Here is a 19,162-nt window from a genome sequence, read left to right on the forward strand (position 1 = left end):
TGTACACAGGTTCCCTTCTGGCAAAGACTCAAGTAGGAGACTCTGACCTCCCCCTTTGAGGCTTCAAGCTTCCTTCTCCCACTATAACCTCTGTAGGTTCTTTACAGAAACATTTTCAAAACCATTCATGTCAACAACACACCTTTCATGCATATAGTCTGACAGCGCTATGCAAACAGATCAAAACAGCACAAAACAGCTGGGAGCATGGCAGAAAAAGGGAATGTGTAACACGTGGCTTTGGAAAATTTTAGTAGGGAAGCAGCCCGGTGTGTATGAGATGCAGAGGGAGTTGTCAGTGATCGGTGAACATAACCATCGGGAGATGAATGGCTCTGTAAGCTCATACTCATGGAAGATGGAGAGGTCTGTAGGGGAGCGCCTGGCAGGGGGTCTGGGGAGAGCAGGGCAGTACCATGCAGTGCCCTGGATGTGAGCAGAGAAATCAAGTCAATACTTTACCAATAGCAGTGAGGCTTCTTAAGTACAGATGTTATGTGGGGAAAACTGTCAAAACACCCTGCAATATATCCAGATTTGGGAGTGATTAGCATGCGCAACTATTTCTTCCAAGCCCATAACTGCATGTTTAGTAGGAAGCAACATTTTAAAACAGTCTTCCCCCACCCTCCAAAGCTGAGGCCAAAGCAGTGCTCACTCTTATGTGCAGGAAAGCCGTATCAACATCCCACCAATGCCACCAAACCCTGAGAGACTCAAAACTTGAGTCTTAAAAAATGGTTGGTTCTTCTATATCACGATACAAATATCATGGAGGACCTTGGTCCTGCCATAGAAGGTTGTGGGTTATCATCCAATAGGAACTGGCTGTTTTTCATTCAACTCACCCCATTTTCTATACTTAGCACTCTATGGTCCCTGTAATATACTCTTCCATCTCTCACAATCATCAGAAAAAGTTGAATGCATGTGAAATCGGGTGAAGCACAAGTAATTTATTAGAAGAAATAGCTTAAGCAACCTTATTTAACTCCTGGTCAATGACAGCAGGAAGCATTGACATAAAGAAGGCTTGCTGAACAGGAGGAGGAGAAACTGTGGTAATAAATTCCCTCCTAACACCATCTCTCATCCTCATTCCTCTTTGGCTTTCCCTGAAGCTAAATGACAGAGGAACTTCCTGCACTGTTCACTTTTTCTTCTGAGAGCAACACTAGCTGTAGATAGAAGAAAGCCTCCCTATCAGCTTGAATGCCAGATGGAAGGTCTCTGGGATTAACCTCCCTGACTCTTCTGAAACAAATGTAATTAGCAAGATCATTCCACCCCAACAGGAAAAGGAGTTTACCCAGACTGCTTGGCAATCCTCTTTGAATCTATAAAGGTACAAGGACTTGTCAAGTCACTTATCCAATAGTAATAAGCGATCATTCAATCATTTCTTCCAGCAATATTAACTGATAATGTACTATGTATTGGGTACTCTCCTAGACATTGAGATATAGCAATTAATTAAAGATACAAATCACTGTCCTTGTGCTTATTTTGTATTCTAGTGGAGAGCAGAGACAATAAGCAAGAATAGAGTAAACTATGTAGTGGGTTAGGTACTGACAAGTGCCAAACAAGGAATATAGCTGGAAAGGGGGGACAGAAATATTAGGGACAGAAGATGCTTTTGGAATGAGGTGACCAGGGAGAAGGGAAGTGAGGGAGCTAACATGCTATCTGGGGGGAGAAGAGAAGTGAGGGAGCTAACATGCTGCTATCTGGGGGTGACATGGGGGGTGGGGAACACTGTGGAAAAGGAAACAGCTGGTGCAAAGGCCCTGAGGCAGGAAGTCTCCCTGAGGGTGAGGCGATGGGTGAAAAAGCAGGAGCTGAGCTCAGGGAGGCAAAAGTGGACCAAGGTAGGAGGGCCTCATGGGATCTGGTTCTTATTTTGAACAAACATTAGGGGGTTTTGAGCAGAATGACAAGATATAAACTATGTTTAAACAGGACTGCCTCACCGCTATAATGAGAAATGACTAAATGGTGTGTGTGTGTGGGAAATGTCAGGGGGAAGATGCAGAAGGATGGGACCAATGAAAAGGTAATCCCAGGAGAGATGATATGACTTTAACCTAGGAGCAGCGCAGGTGGTGAGAAGTGGCCACATTCCATATATATATATATATATATATATATATATATATATATGTATGGGGTGGGGTGGGAGGAGCCAGCAGGATTTGCTCATGGACCGAGTGTGGGACATGACCAAGAGGTATCAAGAATGATGTCAGAGTATTTGCCCTGAGCAAGTCTGTCTTCCCTGCTCCTGGTGCTGACGTGTGGAGTTGAGCATTTCTAACACCGAATTGTAATTATTTATATTGCTGACTTCCCCACTGTACCATAAGTTTCATTTATCAGGGCTTCTGTCCCCTTCCTATTGTGTGCCACACAGTGCTTGTGACAAAAAGAAGCCCCTGATGACTGTGTATCAAAAAAAAAAAAAAAAAAAAAAAAGGCCTTATAGATACTGAAGGATAAAGGGCATAGATGTAAATGTGTCTGTAGTCCTAAAATCTAAAAGAAATGAGTTTAGGTCTAAAATAAGTCAGTTCAGGAATATGTTAGGGTTTTAATAAGGAGTGAAAACAGTATGTGAGCTATTATATTTCTTCAGACAATTACTGCTGAAAGGCATATAATATCTCTGGTATACAGCAGAGAATAACCAGTTAATATACATTTTTTAATTATTGGAATTTATCTAAAAAATCCATTTACCCCATCTAATTGGATACTTTCATAACACCAAGATAATAATGGATTAATGATCTCTTCATGGAACCAGATTATCTCTAGGAGCAAAGGAAGTGGAGAGAAACAGGCAGGTTACTTTCGGGAAGTAACATAGAATTAAGGCTGAAGGGAGTAAGTACCCTCCATATCACAGGTCATCTTATTTTTTATTTTTTGTTTCTTAAAGATTTTATTTATTCATTTGAAAGAGAGAGAACATGCGTGAGCAGGGGGAGGGGCAGAGGGAAAGGGAGAAGCAGAGTCCCTGCTGAGCAGGAGGCCTGATGCAGGGCTGGTTGATCCCAGGACCTCAGGATCATGACCTGAGCTGAAGTCAGACACATAACCATCAGAGCCACCCAGGCACCCTAACCATCATGTTTTTAAAAAAACATGGCAAAAACTAAAAAAATTAAAAAAACCCAAACCCCCCAAAACAAGACAACTTCCCCCCCAAGTAAAGCAGAAAGATAGCCAAGGTGATAAGTTGAAAAGACTATTTGCTAATTTTCTTTATCTTTCTATAATTCAGCACTCTGTCCTTCTGACTATATTCTCTAGGCTGGGGGCATAGGGGGGTTTCCAGGGAGAGAAGAAAGTGGTGGAATGGTTTTGGACACCTAATGAAAGGCCAAAATTCAAATTGTTGATAAGATTCACTAAGAAAAATATCTGTGTAAATGTCCTGTGAACCTTGCATACCAATTATTGTCAGACAAACATGACTGTGGGTTCCAAAGTCACCAAAGATGTATCTTGCACGTTGCAGCTAATAAGAATGGCGGAACATTCTCATCAAGGGAGGTTTTCCTTTTGGCTTCCCAGCTTGTGTCCTTTATTGAAACGTTAACTGCTGAAAGCTAGCGATAGAATTATCCCCTGAAGACACTGCAGAATTACTCCACAGTCTCTTTCTTCTTACCACTTAATTTAAAAGGGAAAACTGCACTGGCTGAAATATATTTCTTCATCACAACATTCCAGTATAAAAACACCACAAACTGATGAAAAGTCAATGCACTTAGCTATTACTTGACCCAACTTGTCAAGCTTGCAGCTATTAAGCAGTAATAGGAAAAAAAAGGTAAAAAGAAGGCACAATGCAAGACATCAATAGATTGAACAATGCATATGTCCCTTATTCTCTCTACCCATGTCAGTGGCCTCATTATTTATGTTTCTATGGCACCTTGTGGGACATCAATGCTTTTCTGGCCTGAATCACGAGGGACTGTCTTTCCTAGCCATGTGACCAGTGTTTGGGCAGCAGCCAGCCTCCTTCCAGGTCCTGGAGCATGAGTGACCCCAGCCATCAATCCAAGACCTGTTGCTATCTCATTTGGCACTGCTGTTTCACAAGGACAAATTCATCCTGGGGACAGGGCTCGGTTGGATAAAGAAATCCCAGTTTTCTGGCGTTTTGTCTTCTGGTCACAATACAAGATGGACCAGTTCAGAGCAGGAAGGACAGTGTGGGACAGCAGGCCGAGGGTGGCACAGAGCATGGCTTATTTTCTGTGTGCCGGATGATATCACTGCAATCCTATGCTGATTGTTTTGGTGCAGAATCTATACATTTCCACCACATTTAAGTGTTTGAATCATTTGTATGCATTTAGTCTAATGCATTTTTGTTCATCTGTTTTGAGTAAGCCCAAAGCAGTAATAATGCACCTTCAATTTTTCTACTTAATGCCCTCGTCTTTGGGCAAATGGACTTAAAGTGAGCAAATATGTATACAGATATATCTATATACATATTTTATAAAAATATATTTATAATAGAAATAAATAATTATGTATATTACAAGATGATTCATGTAAAGATCTTGAAATGACACCCAGAAAAGAAACAACCTACAATGGGAAAATTGTTAGTATTAATACAAGTTATCTTCTGTTTAAGAATACTCATTCAACCAAGGCTTTTTGAAAAGAACTTACAAATCTAAAAATCTGAGGGGAAGAGGTTGTATTGGGGATGTGGCTCAGAGTACCTCCCTCCTTTTTCTCCTGGCCTTACAGCACATCTTTTCATTTGCTAATTCATTAAGGAGAGCCTAGGTACCAGTGTTTTCCATCCTTACCACCCTCATGGTGGTACATGATTTGTGATTCTTACTATAAAAAAGTGCAAATATAATATTCAATCTAGTAGAATAGTTTGGAGTTTCGTTACAGTGATATTTCCTTGTAAACGCCTTAGAAGATCCTGCCATGTATAAGACTGATTGATTATATACATTATAATTGTTAGCTAACATTTATTAAGCTCTTCTCATGTTCCAGAACCTTGGCATTGGAGAGTAAACATAAAATTCCTGTTCTACAGATACTAGGAATAACAGCATATGGGCAACAGAAGAAGATGATGAAGGAGCCCATTTTCAAACAGTGTGAGCATGGCTATGGTAGAGATTTGCCAAGATGCCTGTGGAACGTAAAGGAGAGACATTTCACCTGGATTCCAAAAGTGACAGGGAGGGGGAGAGAGTATGGAGGGAACTTCTGGGAGTTTGTGACTCTTGTTCTAAATTCTTAGAATAGTCATGGTAATTAACTAGGTAAAGAATAGGTGGGTGGGGGTGTAATTTCCATGTGGATGTAGTGTGTGTTTGTGGGCCTACAGGCTACAGAGAATGCAGAACTGAAAAGAGTCTGTTGTGTCTGGAGCAAGACATGAGGCTGGACAGGCAGGCTGGGACTCAGTCCAGGGAAACCAAGCGGGGTGGAACCTCGAACCTGACAGGCAGCGACCTAAAGGACACCCCTAGCCCACCTCTGCACCCAATTCTCAGCCAGGGTGACTGCTTACAAAATGGACAAGGTCATTTGTATACTCCCACAGGTTATCACTGTACTCTCCAGTTCCAGAAGGAACCAACTACAAAAGCCCATATTGTTACTATTTGAGGGAGAAACAGGGAAACAGAAAACTTTCAGGGAACATGGTGTCCTCTATTCAGCTGTCACAGGGCACCTGGTCCAATGTATCTTCTCTGAAAAAGATACAAACATAACCACAGCCAAAGTCACAGGCCTCTTGGTCAGACTGATGCACACAGCTGAGGGCTTATCTCTGGGGAAGGGGAGTCAGCATGATTTGGGGAAAATCTGATAGTGTTCCATCACTGAGCTTTGAGATTCTAGAGCCATTCCATTTCTCACAGTCATCTCTTCAGGAACTGGTCCCAATTTTTTTCCTCCTAAGTTCACACAAATGATTTGTATTTTCAATATGAATTAACTTTAAGTTCTTTAAATAATTAAAACATATGTTGTCTACCATGCACATTTCATAAATTACTTTGCCCATAAAAATACCTTCATTAAAAAAAATACTTGAGGTATACCATTTAAATCCAATAAACCTTGTAGACTTAAAGGGTCCAGTCTGATTAGTTCTAACATCCATGTGCACCCCAATAACTATCATCCCAATCAAAGCAACAAACATTTCCATCACCTCCAAAGTTTCCTTGTGTCCCTTGGTAATCCATCTGTCCCCCTCCCTCTTCTTTTCCAGGCAACCAGTGATCTACTTTCTGTCACCATGGATTGCATTTTCCAGAATTTTATAAATGGAATCACACAGTCTGTGCACCTTCCCTCTGCTTTCATTCACTCAAGAGCTCTGTCTCTAATCTTAAAGAGATTCTTCCCTTTTGGCTGAGGTTCAGTAAACAGTGTTATAATCATGATGATTCCATGACAGTGTGTAACAAAGCATGGCTTGTGGACCACCTGCTTTATAATTATCCAGGGACTGGCTAAAATTTCCTGCTTTACCTCTCCCTAGAACTCTGACATCAGAATAACCACCATGGGCAGGCATTCTCAAACCTGTAGTTTAGTCTAACCTCTTGGGGAACAGCTATTCCTGATCCTTGGTCTAGCTAGCTCTTCTCTCCTTCCAAGTCTTTCTACTTGTTTTTTTTTTTTTTTCTTTTCTTTCTTTTATCTTTAAGTGGGATGTTTGGGTTACTTTTCCATGTATTATGTACATTGTAAACTTTTGTCCTTATGCTGCTTTGCTTCCTATTTCTCAAGTCCACCATTGGGGCCAGGACTTAGGTGAAGAGAATACTGAGAGTGAGTGGGACTCTTTTATCTCAGATGCAAAATTCAGCGAGGTGCCAAAAAATTGCAAACCAGATGCCTACTTTATTTTTCAAAGAATGAATAAGGCAAAAAAAAAAATCTGTGAACAAAATGTCAAAATTTTAAATAAAGTCAGGACCAGTCACAGTGCCATGCTGAGCCATACTGAACTTGAAAGAAAAAATCAGTGATCCTATCTTTTAAGAGTTATTACTATTTTTATTTTATGCCCAAGGTGAGAGCTCGTTGCCTCAGCCTAGTCTTGGCCCAGGCCCACCTCTGCTTGATAGATTTCCCCGTCCAATAGGCTTTTTGCTGTCCTGAAATCATCATTAGAATGTTACTTCTGGCCCAGCGTTTATAACGTGCTGTGGACAAGAAGAGCTAATTCAAAGCACTCTATGTAGACCCATTAGATGCTTCCTACTTTTCCCCTTTCCATTAACCACAAGTACAGACAATCCTAGACAAAGACAAAACACTGGTCGCTCACAGTCGTGAATTTTTAAAAGAGCCTCAACCGACCATTCAAAATGGAATGTATTCGTGGTATGTCTGATTACATGTGCCTTCAACGTGAAACTAGACCTATCTCACCTAAACAGACACACAGAAACCATAGCTCTGATTAATGTTATCATTTAAAACATGTACTGTACCTCCCATAGGAGCTAACAACATTTGAGAAAAATCAATGTGGAAGAATAATCTGTATTAATAAATGAGTTCCAACTGAACAGAAAATATGTCTAGAAACGGTGGGGTATGAGGGTAAGGTTCTGGAGACTTTAGTTAAATGTTTAGGGGAAAGCATGCCATGGAGAGTACTCATGGCTCCCACTCACTTTCAAAAAGTTCACTTGGATGTATCGTGTTTACTGAAAGTCAAGCACTTGTGTTTAGCTAAAGAATGAAGCCATTTGTTATGTATTAAAGAACTTAAGGGCCACAATGGCACACAAGAGCTGGTGACAGATGGGGAATGCTGGTCTTCACTGTCCACAGAGAACAGCATAAGAATCAGACTGGACCAGGAATAAATTCAAGGTAAGTTTGTCATTAGTCATCATTTCCAGCCATAACAGCATGGTAGAAAGGGAAGTTATGGGCTCTGGAGTCAGAGAACTAAAGGAAAAGTTCACTTCTAGTCTTTCCTAGCTGCCTGACCTTGGCCCCTTCTGCGCCTGTTTGCTTAAATGTGAATGAGCCTACTTTGCAGGGTCACCAAAAGAATGAAATGGTAGAGCATCGGACACAGGCCTGGCTCATAGGAAGCCTTGATCAAACTGTAGCTGTTATCACCACCTCCAGCACTGTAGGCTGTATGACGTATTTGAAGGTTATCTGATCCGGAGAGAGATCAACGGTGGAGGTTTTCAAGGAAACAACGAAATTTGTAGTTATTTATGTGTGGTGTGACTACAGGAGAGGGGCAGAGGGCCCAGATGTCCTGTGGGAAGCAGAGCCCATCCTCTCTGTCTGCATACTCCGTGCCAGGTATGTAGCCTCGAACATTTCATTCTTATAATGGGCCTGGGGAAAAATATCTGGAGCCATAGCCCTTTAAAAAGAGGCAGTCTTCTTGCCAAAAAAGAGCAGTTAATCACAGTCATGGTTACTAGGTACAGTTTTGTTCTTGATATTTTAAAAGATCCAGAAAAGAGCTTCAAAGGTTCATCCAAAGTGGGCAGAAAGTAGGTGGTGGGAAGGAAGGCTACAAGGAATTGGAGTCATTCACTCCAGGCAAGAGAGGGTTTGACAGATGCCAGATGTGTTAAGTGTTAGGATGCTCACACTGCTCTGCTAGCTCTTCTCTCCATTGAATAATAGAAGGACTCCTATGCTCAATGTTTTTCCTTGGTTGGATGATTTCCCTTCCTGAAGCAAAGGGGTCAACCAGGCGACCTTGTGAGATCTCTTTTAAGCCTTTGCACAAATATGGAGAGCAAAGAGACACCCAGCTCATCGATGCGGGGGTGGGTTCCAGCTGCCTCTGTGTAAAGTGAGGTTGAGGGAGCTTGGCACAGAAGAACGGGTGGGAGCCAGGAGTCAGGCAGAGGTGGGTTTGACTCTGCCTCTGAAACTCACTCTTGGAGAAGTTATGGTAGTAAAAGAACTCAACTCTGTCCTCAGCTGTAGCTGGAGATAATCTCTGCCTTCTAGGGTTCCTGAAAGGATTAACTGAAATAATGTTGGCAAAGCACCTAATATTTTGACTGGCACATGTAAGCCTTTGATAAATTGGAGCTGTTATTCTGGTTGGTTAAAAAAATGGGTTGAAAAAATAATGCCCTTCGGCTTATAGTTATATCATGCTAGGATAGTTACAAATTCAGGTAGGCAGACCAACACCATGTTGGCCCACAGGATCCATGCTGCCAAGTAGAGCCTGTCCATTCCAGAGGATGTTTGAGGGGACACCTTAGTAACTACCCTGGTGCTAAGAAGCAGAGGACGCTGAAGACAAGGTCTTAGGCATCTTCCTAGGGCTCTGGTTTCGATCACTGTCATCACAAGAATCAAAGGAATTATTTTAAAGAGATTCCAAATACATTTCCTACATTACCAGGTCTAAGTAATATACCATGTCCTACTGACTTGTCATTCACATCAAACGCAGTAAAAACATTCATCAAAAAGCAGGTTTGCAAACCAAACTGATTGTCAAAAATGTAATTAGTAGGATTTTTTTCCTTCATGAATGGTACAAAGCTAAAAATGGAAGTCACAAAGAAGTTAACCAGCACTTGCAAAACAGTGAAATACAGTGGCCAGCACGCTATACCAAGTAAAAGGAACTCCTTTTATGATCAGACTCTTCTACAAAATGTAATTTCTTGGTGCTACATCAATGTGTAATTACATATTTAGTGTTACAGAAAGATGCTGGAGGCTGAGAGAGAACGGCTCTGGTTTCTGTTCTTGACCCGTGGTGGGGTCTGTGGCAGGACGCCTGCAGGCTGTGGAGAACCAGAGAAGACAGAGGAAACACAAGGTACAAACAAGCACAGAAACTGAGGCCCATGGAGAGCTCAACCAGAAACACAGGAGTGTTTCCTGAAGCCCCTCTGTGTCACAAGGAGAATCGAACTTGGCTTGAAAAACGCATCCTGTTTCCATCAAAAGGGGAACAGGTTAGAGCTGATAGAACCAAACACCACAGACAGGAGAGCAGGACAATGCAAGTTGAACTGATGGAGTCGCATGAACAAGCAGCTTATTTTTGTTGGGAGTGAACAAACACAGGCATGCCACGTTGTAAAATGACTCCAGATACATCAGGGAGCTGGCTGGATGAGGCCTAGTGGAGGTGCCTGTCAACGTGAGATCTATGCAGGCCATCGTGCCATTAAATCAGTCCCAAGCAGGAATCTCAAACAATGGAGCAGCCCTTATATAACCAAAAGATAAGAGTTACATTATGGGGCCAAGTGAAAACTCGTTCTCTTAACTGCATAAAATTCAAGTGGCAACAAGCCTCTGAGCTGGTTACACAGTCTGTAGCTGTTAAACCCAAACACCTCAGTAAGTTCACCACCAGGTCCATTGTTTTCAGAGAGCTTTTTAAAAGTGAGGATACAAAATGTCCACAGAAATCTATTGCATCCATCCTTACTTTGCTTGAAGTCATCATTTTATGCCGCTTTCTTACAACCGTAGATGTTACAAATCCGACTGCATGGTACTTACATACATGGTACTTTATCACAATTTTGGGTAAATGTGGAATAATAGGGTAAAAGAAAAAAATAAAAATGGCATCAAACAGAAGAATCAAGAACACCACAGAAAGAAAAGAAATGATAAAACAGGAAGTTCGAGGAGAAGAAAAATATCTACAACACTGGATATTAATTAGCCTCAAAATCCTCATTACCAAGGGGGCATTAAAAGCAATGTTTACTTGTCATATGCCTCTCTCTGAGTCCCCATGAACAAACTGGTCTAAATGGCAGATTCTTTCAGCGAATAACTTCTCAGGAATGGGACTAACCCTTTCCTCAAGTTTATGCAGTATTTTAGACCATGTGGACAAATGCCAATAAAAGTCCATTCAGAGCCCTCAGAGAGCTACCACCTTGAAGAAAGAGAGGTACCTTTAGAAATGCTTATCTCAGTATGGAGGAGGAACTCATGGGATGGAGTATCTAATCCAATCCTGTGAGGCAGCATGACATTCGATGTTAACAGGGGGCAACTTATCCATGACATCTAAATCTAAACTTAAGATGAAATGTGTTCATTTACAATTAAGTGGTAAGAACATCTCCTCCTTATCTGGATTTTGATAGCTTATAATACATTCACCAAAAGAGATCTTAAGTTACGGTGACAAAAAGAAGTTGCTAAGTATTTTAAGGTACTTTGACATGTTCCTAATCATATCGGTGTCCTTCTAGATTTACTACAGGGATTTCACCGGATTTTTCCTTCTTCTGGGTTTTTACTTGATTTTTCATGTAAAATAGACAGCACTTCGGTTCATTTTGGAAATGTGCCTCATGAAGGATTTCAGAGATATTTTTCTTTCTTTTTAAAAACGACCTTCAAATAAAAATAATAGACTTTTCAGATAACAAAGCCCAAAGCAAATAACATCATACTCTGCTAATATGGTCATGAAAAGACCAAAGAGACCTTCTGAAGTGGAGTGGGCAAGTGCTAAAATAACTTAAAACATTCTAGCAAAACGTAAATAAAGTACCATTCAGGAAAACAGCAATCGAAGCAGCCCAGGGCTAGAGAGCACACCAGAATTCTCCAAAATCTTCCCAAGTTAACTAACAGTCGTTGTTTTAAAGGAGGGACTTCCTGGGAGGGACCTAGTGTCAAGGCAGACTGCTTTTTTTGACATCAGAAAACAATACCATTTTTTCCCCTTTTTTTTTCTTAAACGCAGCTGCAGAACCCAACACGTTTCAAGGCCATATGATGGGACTTTCTTTTGTTGATTATGAAGCAGCTGCCGGTTTTGGAAAGGAAATTGTACTCAAGCTTAACTGCACTGAACTGGTCTTGGTTTACCTGCCATATGCAAAACGCCTGTCTTTGTGATGATCTCCAAAAGTGTCCCAAAGCCTGAGAGAGACGCTCACTTCATCAACAACATCCCGGGAACGCTCCAGGACCTGCAGGAGAGACAGGGCATTCCTGCTCAGTGACATTCAGAGGCTCCTCAGGAAAAAGACACTCAGCACCTTCAACCCCACTTGTTCCACATGCATTTAGTTTTCCCCCTTCCTTCTAATAGGACTTGAGCTAAGTCCTAATTCTCTTCCTGGAATCACATGACTCAAACCCTCCTCATTCAGGACACTGCACCCCTCTTCCCAAGTGTGCATTTTGCTTTTGTTTTCTCTTGTGGCAGTGAAAACACCAGCTTCATTTTGTGTGCACAAATCACCCCTATCCCCTTTTGAAATCAGACTGGCAATAGCAGTGATGTGCCCTTGGAAGTGAAACTCAGCCCATCTTACCTCCTGGCACACTCGGTACTGGTCAATCGCCCACACGGTAGGCACATGGGTAGCCAGCAGCTGATACTGCGTTAGCGTCGTATTACACGCTCTGGCACAGATCAAGCGTGTCTTCCCCACGGCGTTGTCTCCCACGACCACACACTTGATGGTTTCAACGTTCGGTCTTTCGTAGTCCATGTCAGTGTCCATTTATAAAACTCTGTAAGAAGAGAGCGACAGAGCAATCAAGGACGGGAGGGGTCCAGGCCCTTCTTTGGAGGTACCCAAGCATAAGCAAGAAGTTTGGAAGTTCATATGAAACCTAATTCAAAGTCAAGTTTTCTATTTATGCCTCACACAAGTACAAAAACATCGCCGGACTGTTATTTTGACCCCAAACGGTTTATTCCGGTTAACATGTTATTTTCTCCTTGGTTTTCTCTAAACACAACCTGCCTACTGAAAATCCATCCAGGCAAGTCAGGACTGCTGGCACACATTTAGAGCTCACTAGCTACTCGTGTTGACCCACTAAAGAGACCGGTCACCTGCAGGTTTAACTAAGACATTGGGGCGTAAGCAATATTAGCGTCCCTGACAATATTAGCACCCACACCATCACAGTCTTCCACTGACTCAGTATCGCCCATTGAAAAGCAGTTTACTGTAGGTTCTACGCTATCATGGTGACTTAGAGGAGGATCCAAGGTGCAAGCAGAAAGGATTACTTGGCTTTAAAGAAGAGTAAACTGTAAAACTGAATTTTGATACATTCATAAAATTAATTTATATTTCTTCATCTATTTTTATTAAACAAATTCATAAAAACAGTATCCTAAAGTGGGGCACCATAAAGCAATATATTTTTGAATTCCCTTTCTCTCTGTGTTTTCATCAAGAATTCTGGAGCATATGGCAAAGAATGATTTTACTGGGATGGGAAGCTAGTTCGGAATCCTCCTGAAACCATCAAAAAAGGTTTAAGAGGGTTTGAATGAAGGGTCAAAAGGAAGAGAGAAAGCTGCTGTCAGTACTGTCTGCCCCCGCTTCCCTGACCCCACCCAAGGGCAGTGACCTCCAGAAATGCAAAGCAGAGTGCTTCCCCGCAGCAGCTGGAGGGGTGACCAACCATGTAAGACTTTTAAGATTTTAATGAATTATAATTGCTATTTCAAGGAAGTCTATTGTTAAACGAAGAAAACGGGTTAGATGGTCAGTTTTCTAAAAGATTTATTTATTATTTTAGAGAGAGACAAAGAGCTTGTGTGTGAGCAGGGGAGGGGCAGAGGGAGAGAAGCAGACTCTCTGCTGAGTGTGGAGCCCAATGGGGGACTTGATCTCAGGACCCTGAGATCATGACCTGAGCTGACATCAAGAGTCAGAAGCTTAACTGACTGAGCTACCCAGGCACCCCTGGATGGTCACTTTTAACAAGTTGATAGTGATTTTAATGGCCATAATGGTCAAGAAACTGTCCAGAGTAGGGCTTAATACATAACTGGGATTCAGAAAGTGTTTAAATCACCTGATTTGAGAAAACTGATAATTTGGATAATATGAGATTAAAGAGTATAGAGGGAGAGACAGAAAGATTATTAAATAGAATGAGTGCTTTTTCCCAGTTAGGACCACCTGAACACGAGATTGTCTCCTGTAACACCATCACAGGAGGTGTTAAACCTGAGGCTAGAGACTATTTGGCAAGAATTGAGTGAAATGATTCAAAGAACAGATGTGTGGTGAGGTTAGGATCTGGTCTGTGGTTCGAATGCTGCAGAGAGGCTTAAAATAGATACCTCTTCCCCACCTAGCAAATGCAGACTCTGAAGGTGCTGGGTGGAGAAAGAGGCTTAAGAAAAAAACCTTCAATTCTGATGATCATCCAGGTGAAGTGAGATGACTCCTCAAATTGATCTCTTCAAAATCTGGCCTGTGGTTTACTAGTTCCTGATTTCATCATATAATGTGGAATTAAGCCTGACTTTGGCATTAGATCAGTGGTCCTTAAATATCTGCCAGAGAACATTTAGCAAAGTCTGGTTGTCACAATGGGGTTGAAGGAGTGCTACTGGCTTCTAGTGGGTAAAGGCCAGAGATGCTTTGAAACACACTACAATACAAGGGACAGCCTCCATGACAAAGAATAATCTGGCCCCAAATGTCATAGCGCTGAGGTTGAGAAATCCCTGCCTTACAGGGGATGTGGGTTTGAATCCTGGTCTCCCCGTTTTCCAGCCCTTTGCCATTGGGCAAGATATTTGCATATTTAGCCTCAGCTTCCTCATCTGTTAAATAGGAATTCTAGTACCAGTCTCCTCAAGTAGTGAGGGCTAGGTGAACTGATGTACCTGACATAAGGATGACCCCAAAGATGCTAATCATGAGGGTGAAGGCAAACACTTTGAATTGACAACAAGAATGAGTTCAGGTGAAAGACCAGAATTAGATGCAAAATCATAAACCTAATAAACAGACATCTATTAAGAAAGGATACATTTTTAGTAGAGCAATTAAAGAGTAATTCACTGAAAAACAAAGAATGTTTAGTACAAGATGGAGCATAGCTGATGTTATGCAAAGAAGGCAGAAAAAGTTCTAGGTGGGAGTTGGACCTTGTTAGCTAAATGACAACGCAGTTGGGAAGGTAGGTTAAAAATAATTTTCTAGGGTATTTCTCGGTTCTAGAATAAACATGGTAACACTTGTTATTGATAAGAAACTTGATATGTTTTTGGTGATACTACTATGGGGTACCCTGTGTCAGAAAAACAGGATCTGTTTACAGCCCCACAACTCTGGAGGTGGAATATTTTGATTGTCCTAAGTGGTGGAAAACCCTTCTCTCTTTTTTTTTATTTTTTTAAGATTTTATTTGTTTATTCACAAGAGACACAGAGAGAGAGAGAGGCAGAGACACAGGCAGAGGGAGAAGCAGGCTCCATACAGGGAGCCTGATGTGGGACTCGATCCCGGGACTCCAAGATCATGCCCTGGCCCGAAGGCAGGCTCTAAACGGCTGAGCCACCCAGGGATCCCCTGAAAACCCTTCTCTTTTGGAAGCGAATTTTATCTTTTTAGGTAGATAAAAATCATAGGGAGCCAGTCCTTAAAACTTGGGGGCATGTTTGGAAATAGACACACAAAAAATGTATGGTTGGTTTTCTTGTTGGCTTGCAACCTACTTTGGAAAGCAGCCTCCCAAAAGGAATCCCCCAAATAATTTAAATCATGGCAGTAATGGTGGCATAGCTGTGTAGCTTTCACAGAAGACTACTTTGAAGGGGATAAAAGCCTTCGGTTTGATATGAAGACTATGATTACAAAAATATCATTACTTATTTATAGACACATCTCATGAGTAGTCCTAAAAAGAATTTGTGTGTCAAAGGTGAGAATAACATCCGTGGATCCTCTAATTTTTAGCAATCGGCTCAAAACCGAAGTGGCTGCCAAAGGTGCTGAGCCTTGCAGAAAAGGGACGACAAGTAAGGGAAATAAAAGGCAGGGCTGAATTCAACACTCGTAGCCCAGTTCATCCACTTTAGACATGGAAGTTCCAGGAAGGGTTTTCTGGATTTCCAAAAGCTGAAAAATCTCGACTTTGGGGTAGAGATTTTATTCTGTGGTAATCTAAAAATACATCTACACGTGTATTGTGAACTGATTATCTGCTACACATAAACAAACATGAAATTACGATAATTATAAAAGTATGCAATTTTGTCCTTCTTTACTTGTTATGGGCTCTAATTTATTCATATCTAGCACTCTTATGGTTGAATGAGCTCTGAGGACCATCTGCTTAATGATTATCTGGTTTCTGATTTTTATTTACCTAGAATGAGAGCAATAAATATTATTCATTTAACACTGTTACTAAATTTCACCACTATGGTGGATACGCATTTGTCTTTAGGTATCTATCTGAGGAGACAAAGAAAATAATAAAAGAAGAAGTCAGAAAGGACTGACATTGGTAACCTGTTACTATGGCAACTTTGTAATCTTAGTCAAAACTGACATGAACATCATTTCATACTTTCACTGAATCCTCAGGACATGGATGCTGACCAGTAAGTGCTGAAGAATGTACCAGCACATTCTGGACGTCAGAAGTGGGACATTTATTTAAGACTGGCAAACTGAACAGGACAATGTGGGGGTGTGGGTGGGAAGTGAGGACTTGGTGAGGTGGCATAGGGTGGCTGCCCCCTGGGGGCTGGGGCCACCATCCACCAGCTGCTTAGAGACTGTGGCTGTCCAATCACCCCACATGCCCACGTCACGATTACTGTCATCTTCTGGACTTCAGGTCCCTGCTCCCTGTCACCACCAAGTCGGCCTTCCTGCTGCGTCCACAGGGTGATGGATGCATCTGACACTCTAGCCTCACAGACCCTCCACCTCTTTGGCACCAATGACCTTCCCCACACACTACTTGAGCCCTGCATACTTTTGGTCACGTGCTGGATACTGTCAGCCAGAAACATTTTACCTTGGAAATCGTGTGTTTCAAAATCCTTCTCTCAAAGTAAAAACTCCTGTATCTTCACAGCCTGTGCTAGGAGAAATGTGGTCACGACAGCAACTCTCATCAGGAGATGGAATCTATTTCCCTTCATCTTGAATTTGAGCTAGCCTTGTGACTGTGTGGCCCAATCCCAAAGAATGTGGTGGTGATGTTGTGTGAGTTCCAGAGTCGGGGCTTCCAGAAGCCCTGCAGCTCCACCCTCACGCTATTGGAATGCTATCCTGAGGCTGTCATGTAAGGAAGCTGGCCTAGCCTAGCAGAGGAATGGAATTCACAGTGAGAATAATTGAGGTCGCCTTGCCTATGGCTTCACCGCATGCCATATAGTGGGCTACTTGAACCCTCTAGCCCAGACAACTCTCCAGCTGAATGAAGCTTTTTGAGTGAGCCCGGGTGAGGAATCCCCTAGCCAATCTCCAAATTTATGATTATTGTTTTAAACCACCAAGTTTTGGGGTGATTTGTTATGCATCAGCAACTAACGGAAACACATCCATTATACCTTGGGAAAAATCACCAGAACCTTGACTCCTCCTATTTTTTAAAAAATATCAGATTATAGGTCCCTTTTGGGTGGATGATCTTTCCTACCTAGGGTTGATGGATCATGCCAACTTTCTCCTCACCATCATCTTCCACACCTTTATTGTGTGTGTGGTAGGCAAAATAACGTCCCTCAAAGATGTTCATGTCTTAGTCTTTGGGATCTGCAAATATGTTCTGTTACATGGCATGGAGGAAATAGAGTAGCAGATGAAATTGAGCTGCTAATTGGCTGACTTTTGTATAAGGAGGTCATTCTGGATTGTGTGGGTAGGTCCAATGCAATCACTCAGGTTCTTTCACCTGAGTGGAAGAAAGAGGTAAAGATCAGAGTGTGAGAAATATATGAAGATGCTACACTGCTGGCTTTTGAAGGTGAAGGCAAGGGCCATGAACCAAGGAATGCAAGTGACCTCTAGGCATTGGAAAAGGAAAGAAGACATATTTTCTCCTAGAGCCTCCAGAAGGAATGCAGCCTACCAATATCTTCATTTTAGTCCAATGAAGCTCATTTTAGACTTTTAACCAACAGAACTATAAGATTATTTGCTTTAAGCTACAAAATTTTTGGTAATTTTTAAAAAAGGTTTTATTTATTTATTTTACAGAGAGAAAGAGAGAGAGAGAGAGCGCGCGTGCATGGGCACAATCAGGGGGAGGAGGGAAGGGAAGGAAGAGGAAAAGAATCCCAAGCAGACTGCTCGCTGAGAGCAGAGCCCAACTCAGGCTGGAAGTGGGGCTTGATCTCATAACCCTGAGATTGTGACCTGAGCCGAAATGAAGAGTCAGGTGCTTAAGACTGAGCCATTCAGGCACCCCAAATTTTCGGTAACTTTTTACAACAGCAACAGCATGCTCTTGCCACACAAAATGGCCTCCTAAATTCTAAATGTTGTTTGCTACCTCAGTGCCTTTACACAGACTATTCCCCAGCCAAGTCTCTACCATTCTTTGCCTGGCAAATTCTGTTCATTGCTTAAAACCTTATTCAGATCTTACCTCCTCCAAAAAAGTCTTCCTATTTGCCCTGCCTCCACAAAGACTATTTACTTACTTCCTCCTCTGTTTCATAAATGGTTCTAGTAGGATCAATCACAATCAGAAATATCCATATAGACTCAATTTTTTTCTATATTAGCAAACTATAGAATGGTGGTTTGTGAAATTTTTTTCCTGTGGCTATACCTTCAAAGTGGCCATCTCATGCCCTTAATGAATCATCACGTATTTCTGAGGTACTACTATGTGCCAAAGTGCTTGGAATATAAGAGCATACCATGCCCTGCTTCTGTAAAGCTTTTTTTGACTATTCACTCAGGTCCACAGGTCCCCAATTTATTTGTGACTCTCTTCTAGGGACAGTCATAAGCCAAATAGTGACATAGCCAAATGTGAGCCTAGCTGCCCTGGTCTCCTGTTCAAATCATTTCTCTTCCCAGGGTGGTACTCTGTTCCCACCTTCAGTCCTTGAGATGATGGCCTTCCTGATGTCCTGTTCCTCTTTGAAGATACAGGCTCTTAGGAAGTGTCAGGCACAGCCACTATGGCTCCATCACACTATGGCTAGATGACCATCAGAGTCTTGTCTCCATAATTCAGTAATTGTGAGGCACTGTGGCTGAGGAAGTGCATGATATTCTTGTTTCCCCTGGATAGGTGCACTTTAGTACAGAGACATTCTTTGAGTCCAAGTGAGTGTGTAAGTCTCTTCTACTATGGGAAATTCAGATATCAGGAAGGGTGGGCAGGGAAGGCTTATCACTTGTTTACGACA

The 19,162-nt window shown here is 41.9% G+C and overlaps 1 protein-coding gene across 5 annotated transcripts in view; it reads right to left on the minus strand.

Annotated features, from left to right (window-relative positions):
* The window catches only part of RHOBTB1 (Rho related BTB domain containing 1), a 117,684-nt gene that overhangs the window by 25,533 nt on the left and 72,989 nt on the right, over positions 1-19,162 (minus strand). For 4 of the 5 annotated variants that reach the window (XM_072823206.1, XM_072823205.1, XM_072823203.1 and 1 more), the window contains exons 3-4: positions 12,333-12,534; positions 11,881-11,984 (exon numbers count right to left, since the gene is read on the minus strand). In XM_072823206.1, the coding sequence (XP_072679307.1) occupies positions 11,881-11,984; positions 12,333-12,524 (296 nt within the window). In that variant the 5' untranslated portion in view covers positions 12,525-12,534. Of the gene's footprint in view, positions 1-462; positions 521-11,880; positions 11,985-12,332; positions 12,535-19,162 lie in introns of those variants that run through there. The other variant, XM_072823208.1, reaches the window with a different exon arrangement.

The sequence above is a fragment of the Canis lupus genome, chromosome 4 (assembly GCF_048164855.1).
Source record: "Canis lupus baileyi chromosome 4, mCanLup2.hap1, whole genome shotgun sequence".
In the NCBI taxonomy this organism is placed as follows: domain Eukaryota; kingdom Metazoa; phylum Chordata; class Mammalia; order Carnivora; family Canidae; genus Canis; species Canis lupus.